The following is a 9,061-nucleotide window of genomic DNA, read 5'->3' on the forward strand; positions in this document are numbered from 1 at the left end:
GCAGAGGGGTGCCTGTCTGCAGACTGCCCATCTGCCATGCTCTGGCGACCCCAGACCACCATCTTACTGTCACCTGCCCAGCACAACCACCCATTCTGGTCCTACTGCAGCAATGCAGCCAACTGCATGCAATTCCCTGGTTATTAATCTTGGACTCCCTATCAATCATGCAGCTCAGCCTCACATAACAATCAAGTCTGTCTTTAAGGCTCCCTTGTATGTTATTTTCAACAAGAAACAGCTGATAACTGCAGCCCTGAGAAGGAACAGAATCATTCATAGAATCCTGGAATATTCTGAGCTAGGACGGACCCACAGGGATCCTGAGTCCAGCCCCTGGCCCTGCACAGACACCCCAACAGCCCCAGCCTGGGCATCCCTGAGAGCGCTGTCCAAACGCTCCTGCAGCTCTGGCAGCCTCGGGGCCGGGCCCATTCCCTGGGGAGCCTGGGCAGTGCCCAGCAGCCTCGGGGGGAAGAACCTTTCCCTGAGCTCCATGCCCAGCCCTGACCCAGCTCCAGCCGTTCCCTGGGCTCCTGTCCCTGTCCCAGAGCAGAGCTCAGCCCCTGCCCCTCCGCCTCCCCTCAGGAGGAGCTGCAGCCCCCAGGAGCCTCCCCTCAGTCTCCTCTGCTGCAGCTGAACGAGCCAAGTGCCCTCAGCCGCTCCTCAGAGCCTTCCCCAGCTCCGTGTCCCTCCTTTGGACACTCTCCAACAGCTTTGGACCCTTCTGATCTTGTGGTGCCCAGAGTGCCTCCAGAACTCAAGATGATTCCCTCAAACAGATCCTGGGCTCAGGCCATGAGGAACCCAGCAACTTCCCTGCAGGCATCCCTGCACTCTCTGTTGCCGCAGGAGACCTATGGGATATGCCTCTCCATGGCACATCTGGAAACCCAACAGGCTTTGGGAGAGCGGGCACTGCTTTTGGGGCACTGTCCAGGCCCTGGCATCTCTCCCAGGTGTGCGGAAAAATTCACAACGCCAGAGATTTGTGTCCAAAAAGAGAGAGGAGTCCTGTAACTTTATTCATGAACAAAGGGAGAGGCCATGGGGCATTTCCCAGGGGATCTCTCAAATTGCTGGGGGACGCAGCCTCCTTTTTATCATAATTTTCATGGCCACATCTCCCTGTCCCTTTCTCCACTGACTGAGGTACTTGGAAGGTACAAACTCCCTGAATCGCCTACTGTATGTCCCCCTCTAATATGCATCCCCCCTTTGTCTAACATATGATGTCCATAGCTCTGTTAAATCTTTGTTCTTCTCCAAGTTCAGGAATTTAGCATGACCTTGGCTGAGCAGCAATCCATGTGAATTAGCAACACTTTCTGAAACTGCTGGTTTCTCCTGTTACTTCGTTATCCACAAGTCCCTGGCCCTATCTACAAGCAGATTCACACCATCTGTTTGTAAAGACACGTTCATCTCAGTCCTTTCACAGGGCACCAGCAGGGCACTGGCACTGCCTCTCTGTGGCTGGGTCTTTTGTCACTCAGGTGCCCGTCCTTGCCTAGGCCGAGCCCGATGAGCTTTGTCCAGTCTTATCCAGCCTTTTCAAGCCTTCCTGCAAATCCGAGGCAGATTTAGGATTTTGTTGTTGCGATTTTCCTTATTGTTTCTGGAGTGCCAGTCCTTGCTGCAGCTGAGCCCGGTGACCCTTTTCCAGCCCAGCCTGGAGGCAAGAAGGGAGTGGGTTGGGATGGGGATGGAGGTGGGGATGGTGGTGTGGTGGGGATGGTGGTGGGGATGGGGATGATGGACGGTGTGGTTTGATGAGAGTTGGTGATGGTGGTGGGGATGGAGATGGCAGAGCTGTGCAGGACGGTGCGGAGAGGCAGGGATGGGGATGGGGATGGTGGTGCTGTGGGGGTGGTGATGGGGAGGACGGTGCGGTGCAGAGCGGTGTGGATGGGGATGTCTGGACGGTGCAGTGCGGCAGGGATGGGGATATCTGTACCGCGCCGTGCAGAGCCGTGCCGTGCGGAGCGGAGCGGAGCGGTGCCGCCCCGTCCCGCCCCCCGGTGCCACCGTGACCCCGCCACCGATCACTTCCAGGGCGGCCCCGGCTCCCGATTTGAAAATGCGGGAGCGGCTGCTGGTGCTCCTGTGCGCGCTGGCGCGGCGGCGGCGGCGGCGCGCCGGGGCCATGGCCGGGAACGGCAGCGGGAACGGGAGCGGCGCCGGGAGCGGGAGCGGCGCCGGGGGCTGGGACGGGCCGCAGCGGCGCGCCTGGCTCCGGCACTACTACAGCCAGCGGCAGAAGCGGCTCATGACGGTGACCGGGGCGGGGCCACGATGGGGGGGGACCTGGACGGGACGTGGGGACACGGCACGCGGGGACGGGATCACGGGGGACGGAGGGTGCGGGGTACACGTGGAGATCGCGGGGACACAAAGGATGGGGGGGGGGTCCCGGGGGATGCGCTGAAGTCACGGGGACACAAAGAATGGGGGATACGGGAGACGCGCGGAGGTCACGGCGCCATGGAGGACGGGGGGATACGGGGACACGGATCACCGGGACACAGGATGGGGGACGTGAGACACGGAACACAGGGGCAGGAGGGGTTTGGGGCACGGGTACACAGGTGACAGGAACACAAAAAATGGACAGTGGGGGGGGGTTCAGGATGCAAAGTACAGTGGTGGGAAGGATGGGGAGCACGGGGAAGCCACAAGGGGGACATAAAGGGTGGGGGACATGTGAGACCCAAGACATGGGACGTGGGACTGGAAGGACACATGGACACAGAGATCACAAAGGATGGGGAACGTGGGAGTTCTGTGGGACACAAAGACAGGGACACAAAGGATGGGGCTTGAAGGACACAGGATTTGATCCTGGACACAAAGGATGGCGGATGCAGAGGACGTGGGGATGTGAAGGAGGGGGTGGGGGATGCAATGGGGATATGAAAGGCCTGAGGATACAAGGGATACGTGGCAGCAAGGACAAGCTGGAGTGGAACACGGGGAACCTGCTGGCCTGGGCAGTGGCTGAAGAAAGTGACAAAAGCCTCTTTTTAGTTTAAAGTTGCATTTTTAAATTTAATAACAGAAAACCAATTCCTGTGGAGAGGCCAGGAGCTTCCCCTTCCAAATCATGATTCCCACCTTCAAGGGATGCTCTCTCCCCGTTCCAGATCAGGACTTAGCCCACAGTTCCCTTGGTAGCAGGAAATCCAGTAATGCTCATTAAAATATAAACCCCCAGAGGGAGTGGCCACCCCAAAAAGGGGCTTTTCCAGAAAACTCCATCTGCAACACCTGGCCATCTTATCTGGAGTCACACCTACTGCCTGGTGGGTTTGCAGTGAGGTTTCTCAGGAACAGGAAGATTTGACCAGTATTAGACCAGTTGGGACCACTGACCACCTGGCACTGGGCATCCTCCTGCCTTGAGCAGATCTCTTGAGCTGGGTGATCTTCAGAGGGGGGTCCAGGTGAAGTGCAGGGAAGCGCTGTCTCACACCGCTCTTGTCTGCCCCCTGCACTACAGCTCCTCATCGCTCACCGGAGGAGAACCAGCTGCTGCTTCTACCCCCGTGCCTGGCCCAGCCTCAGGAGCACGGACTGGTGGGAGCGGGTGGTCCTGAAGGAGTTTGGGCCCCAGGACTGGCTGGAGAAGTTTCGGATGTCCAAGGAGACTTTCTTCTACATCTGCAACCAGCTGCGGCCTGGGCTGGCTCCGCACAGTGCCCACTTCCACCCCACCCTGCCCCTGGAGAAGAGGGTGGCTGTGGCCCTATGGCACTTGGCCACCAATGTGGAGTACCAGACTCTGAGCCCGCTCTTCGGTGTGGGGCCCTCCACGGTGCAGAGCTGTGTCCGGGAGGTGAGCTACGCTGTGGTCTTGCTGCTGAAGCCGCTTTACCTCCGGCTGCCCGACGAGAAGGAGCTGGAGAACATGGTGCGCATCTTCTGCACGCGCTGGGGCTTCCCGCACTGCATCGGGGCTCTGGACAGCCTGCACATCCCCATCCACCCACCCCTGCGCCTCACCGCCGACTACTGCAATGGCCAGGGCTGGCACTCCATCCTCACGCAGGCCACCGTGGACGGGCTGGGGCAGTTCTGGGACGTCTCCACCGCCTTTCCAGGCAGCATGGAGAACAGCGCGGTCCTGGAGAGCTCCAGCCTGTGGGTGCTGGCCAAGGAGGGCCGGCTGTGCCCCAACCCTCCCAAGCACTTCATGGGGAAGGCACAGAAGTACGTGCTGCTGGGTGATGCCACATACCCACTGCAAGACTGGATCCTCAAGCCCTACCAGGAGGATGAGAACCTCACCCAGCGCCAGCTGCAGTTCAACTACCGCCTGAAGCGGGCCCACAGCGTGATCGAGAATGCCTTCCTGCGCCTCAAGGCACGCTGGCAGATCCTCCTTAAGTGCGATGACTGCAGCCTGGAGCTGCTGCCCACCCTCGTCCTTGCCTGCTGCATCCTGCACAACGTCTGCGAGGCCCACGACAACCCCTTCAACGAAGAGTGGCTGGAGGGCACTGAGCCCACTGAGCTGCCCAAGCCCTGCCAGCCGGCGCCGGCCGCCATGGAGGACAACCGTGCCGAGCAAGTGCGTGAGCTGATGTGCCAGTACTTTGAGAGCTGCGGGGAGGGCTGACGGGCCCGGGGAGCAACCGCCCTGCACATCCCTGTGCATCCCTGCTTGCAGACTCACCGTGGACTCTGGCAAAGCTGTACCAGGCGGGCCCAGGGCTGGGAGGGGCGGCCGTGTCGCGCTCGGGCTGAGTTTGCTGTGGAGGTTTCAGGCAGTGGAATGTATTTTGTGCCCATTCTCTCTCCCAGGATCTAAATGGTTTGGTGGTGTGTTATGTGCTGTGGGAGTACAGTGGGGATTAGGGCTGGGAGGGGGAGGCTGCTGGGATCTCCCTTTCCTCTGTCCTAAGGCCTTTACATTAGGCCAAAATCAGCAGGAGCCTTGAAATAAGGCAAAACTCCTTTGAAGGTTTGCAACTTGCTGTGTAAACACACACGGGAAGAAAAGGGAAGGAAGAGGCGGAGCAATGACTTGCAAGGGCTGACACCAGCGTGGAATTAAACTGCATCCACAAACTCGGGGATGTGCTGCCCTGGAGATTTGCCCAGCCTGGCACCCCCCAGCCCCTCTCCAGAGGGATTTTGCTCAGCCTGGCATACCTGGCTCTTCTCCAGAGAGGTTTGCCCAGCCTGGCACCCCTGCCTCCTCTCCTGAGGGATTTTGCCCAGTCTCACACCCCAGGTTCCTCTCAGGGTGGGGTTTGCCCTGCCTGGCATCCCCAGCCCCTCTCCGGAGGAATTCTGCTCTCCTTGGAATACCCCAGCCCCTCTCTGGAGGGGTTTGTCATGCCTGGCACCCCCAGCCCCTCTCCGGAGGGGTCTGTGGCTCAGTTCCTGGGTCCTTGTGCCCCTGCCCGGCTCTTCCCGCCGGTCCCTCCGATCCCTGACTGGGCGCGGCTGGAGCCGAAGCGGCCCCGGCCCCGGCCATGGCGAGCTGCGGGCGGGAACAGCAGCGCCCTCAGCTGGAGAGGAGGCAGCGCCCCCTCGTGGGCGGCTCCACCCGTGCGTATTGCGCAGGCGCCGCCGCCGGGCGGTCACGTGGCGCAGCAGCAAGATGGCGGCGTGCGGTGAGTGCAGCGCCGGCACCGCCGGGCCCTCCCCGAACCCCCCCGGCACCCCCCCGACCCGGGCAGCTCCACTCGGGCCCCGGCTCCGCTGGCCCGGCGGCTCCGTCTGGCGCGGTCACGGCAGGGGGTCCACGTTCCTCCCGGGTATCGGGTGAAACCGAGTCCGGACACGCGCTGTGGGGTCGGCCCCGGGGTCCGGTTCTCCGGCACAGGCCGGGCCGCGGCCCTTCCTGCCCGCCCCCCCGAGCCACGGGACCCGCTGGCGGCTGAGGGCTCACCTTGACTTCCTTCCCCGGGCGCAGGAGTGTGACCGAGGAGCCCCCCAGAGCCCCCAGAGTGCACAGACCCGCCCGCGCCATGGTGACGGAGCAGGAGGTGGAGGCCATTGGCCGCACGCTGCTGGACGCGGCGCAGCCCCTGCCCGCCCGGTTCCGGGCCCTCTTCACCCTGCGGAACCTGGGCGGCCGCGCGGCCGTGGAGTGGATCGGCCGCGCCTTCGGGGACGGCTCGGCGCTGCTGAAGCACGAGCTGGCCTTTTGCCTGGGCCAGATGCAGGACGAGGCGGCCATCCCGGTGCTCATCAGCGTGCTGGAGGACACGGCCCAGGAGCCCATGGTCAGGCACGAGGCAGGTATGGTGGCAGCTCCTGCGGCTCTGGGGACTGGGGAAGGGGTTGGCTGGCAAGTGGGGCTTGGAGGTGCTTCCCCCACTGTACAGAGCAGCTCATGGGGGCCTGATCCGGCTTGGGTGTCAAACCCTGAGTCACAGAACATCTCACCTTGACCAGACCTGACAGGACAGGTTGGCCAGGTCCTGCTGTTCCTGCTGGCCAGGCTTCTCCTGCTGTGTTTGTCCTGTTTGGAATCAGTCAGTCCAGCCTGTGTCCACGTTTGCCCCATTTGGGATCAGTCAGTTAGGCCTGTGTCTGTGCTTTAGAGCAAGGCAAGGCATTGCCAGAGGACACAGCAGGGTTCTTCTCATACAGACACCCCGATAACATCCCGATACATCCTTCAGGTGAAGCCCTGGGTGCTATCGGGAACCCCGACGTGCTGGATATCCTGAAACGCTATTCCCAGGATCCTGTGGTCGAGGTGAGGTTCCTGAGGGGTCATTTCCTCTGGGATGCAGCACTGCTGGCCTCAGAGCACGAGGCAGGTCCTGCCTGGGCAGGTGGGTGGGGACATCACAGTGACATCCTGCTGCATGCTGGGGTTCTCCTGGCGCTGGCCAGTGCTGTTCTGCAGCCAGGGCCGTGTCCCTGTCCCCACAGGTGGCAGAGACATGTCAGCTGGCCGTGAGGAGGCTGGAGTGGCTGCAGAACAACAAGGAGAAGCCAAGCACCACCCCGTACCTCTCTGTAGATCCTGCTCCCCCTGCTGAGGAGACGGATGTTGCCAAGCTCCGGGAGATCCTCCTGGATGAATCCCAGGAACTGTTTGACCGCTACCGGGCCATGTTTGCCCTGCGGAACGTGGGGGGCCAGGCTGCTGTGCTGGCACTGGCAGAAGGTGAGGGCCTGTCGTTGCTGTGGGTCTGTCCAGGCTAATCTGGGATGAGCCCTTCCCAAATCCAGGACTGCCAGAGCTGCTCTCCCATGTTTGTGTCTAGGGTTGCTGTCGCCTGCCACATTACAGAGTGCTGAGTGGTCTCTGGTGTTCCAGAGCCCCCTTGCCACCCTCCAGACCCCCTTCCCTGAGGGAGGGAGGGCACCGGTTGTGATGGTGGTCTGGGACCAGCTGGTCTGACCCATTGTCAGACCTGGCCCGGGATTGTTGGGGTCCTGCTCTCCTGGCCTGGAAAGTCAGGGGCTGCTGGTGTTTGGCAATAGCTCTGGAGAGGGGAATGTTCCCGGAGTGGGAAAGGGGCAGACCACAGCCCAGGAAGCGTTTGGACCCACCCCCAGCCTGAGGGAAGTGGGTGAGGCTCTCAGACATCTGGGACAGTTGAGATCCATGAGATGGGATCTGTCAGCTCCTGCTCCAGCTGCTTGGTCCTGGAGGGCTGGAGTCCCTGGCCATGCTGCCATCCCCTGGAACATCGTGTGGTGGGGCAGAACCTGGGGCAGGTGAGGGGCGGCAGCTCTGCTGGAGGGTGGGTGCTGCCATCAAGGGAGGCACTGGGGCAGGGCTGGGATCAGGAATCAGGGTGGGATCAGGGAAGAACAGGGTGGGACACCCCTTTGTACACACAGGGCTGGGGCGGTGACCCTTTACATCCCCAGCTTTCGGGTGGGGGGCTCCATCCAGGCACCCTGGTGCGTTTTGGGGCACCCTGGTGCATTTTGGGGCGTCCCAGCTCACCGTTGCCCCTCCCGCAGGGCTGCGCTGTGGCAGCGCGCTGTTCCGCCACGAGATCGGCTACGTGCTGGGGCAGCTGCAGGACGAGGCGTGCGTCCCTCAGCTGACGGCCGCGCTGCGCAGCCGCGCCGAGAGCCCCATGGTGCGGCACGAGTGCGCTGAGGCGCTGGGCTCCATCGCCCGGCCCTCCTGCCTGCAGGCCCTGCGCGCCTTCGCCAGCGACGAGGAGCGCGTGGTGCGCGAGAGCTGCCAGGTGGCCCTGGACATGTATGAGTATGAGAACGGCGCCCAGTTCCAGTACGCCGACGGGCTCTGCAAGCTGCAGGCCTCCTCCTAAGCCTGGACTGGGGGCACTGAGGTGGGTGTGCTGCCTCCCACCCCCTCCTGCTGCCAATGGCGCTTTCACGGCCACCTCTGTCAACGTGGAGCCGTGCCTTGCCACGCAGAGCTGGAGGAGGAACTGGGTATGCTCTCTGGCACAATTACAACCACCTTTTCCCTCCAAATCCAGGCTGAGCTGCTACTTGCCTCTCCACCACTCCTCGCCAGCCACTGTTTCCTGGATCTGCCCCTTTTTCCCTGCCAGGATCAGCACTGCCTGCCCGCAGCCTGGCTTGGGGCTTGGACCAGGTGGGCTCTGCTTGGCGTGTCAGAGCCTGCTGCAGCTCTGCGGGGCTTGGGCCTGCCCTAGGTTGGTGCTGCCACATCGGCAGCTCCATTCTCCCCACCTGAGCTTTGCTGGGGGCCAGGATGGGCTTTGGGCACCCGCTCTTGTGGGCTGTGGTGTTAGGATGCTTCGAAATTGCTCTTGGTGCTGGTACCGAGCCGGGGCCCTCCTCGCCCCCGCAGTGGGTTTGGCCTCTCTTGTTGGGACAGGCTGGAGCTGAGCCTGTGGCAGCCTCTGCCCCAGGATGGGGATTGTTTCATGGCAAAGTTGGGAAGATACGGCTGGGTTTTTTCTGCAGGGAAGGGCGCTGCCATTAGGGCGGGCAGGGTGAGGCAGAGCCTGCCTGGGCTTTCCCCCGTTTTTAACCAGGGCCAAGAGGGCTGAGGCTGCTGCTGGCACCCAAACCCCCCAGCCAGCCCAGCCTGGACACTGGGGTTTGGGGTTTGGCAGGGAATAAAGCACTGGCACGGGAA

The 9,061-nt window shown here is 62.1% G+C and overlaps 2 protein-coding genes across 3 annotated transcripts; both read left to right on the top strand.

Moving 5' to 3' along the window:
* The first annotated feature begins 1,942 nt into the window (after positions 1-1,942).
* On the top strand, positions 1,943-4,829 carry LOC104696955 (protein ANTAGONIST OF LIKE HETEROCHROMATIN PROTEIN 1-like). The gene is made up of 2 exons (XM_039566028.1): positions 1,943-2,275; positions 3,500-4,829. Exons 1-2 carry the CDS (start codon positions 2,081-2,083, stop codon positions 4,616-4,618), a joined length of 1,314 nt encoding a protein of 437 aa, XP_039421962.1. The 5' UTR covers positions 1,943-2,080; the 3' UTR covers positions 4,619-4,829.
* A 688-nt stretch (positions 4,830-5,517) lies between these two features.
* On the top strand, positions 5,518-9,061 carry DOHH (deoxyhypusine hydroxylase). 2 transcript variants are annotated; one of them, XM_039566030.1, is made up of 6 exons: positions 5,518-5,621; positions 5,924-6,252; positions 6,639-6,715; positions 6,895-7,132; positions 7,942-8,279; positions 8,433-9,061. In XM_039566030.1, exons 2-5 carry the CDS (start codon positions 5,979-5,981, stop codon positions 8,256-8,258), a joined length of 906 nt encoding a protein of 301 aa, XP_039421964.1. In that variant the 5' UTR covers positions 5,518-5,621; positions 5,924-5,978; the 3' UTR covers positions 8,259-8,279; positions 8,433-9,061. The 2 variants fall into 2 exon arrangements, with proteins under 2 accessions (XP_039421964.1, XP_039421963.1); XM_039566029.1 differs by having other exon boundaries at positions 7,942-9,061.

The sequence above is a fragment of the Corvus cornix genome, chromosome 28 (genome assembly GCF_000738735.6).
Source record: "Corvus cornix cornix isolate S_Up_H32 chromosome 28, ASM73873v5, whole genome shotgun sequence".
Taxonomy (NCBI): domain Eukaryota; kingdom Metazoa; phylum Chordata; class Aves; order Passeriformes; family Corvidae; genus Corvus; species Corvus cornix.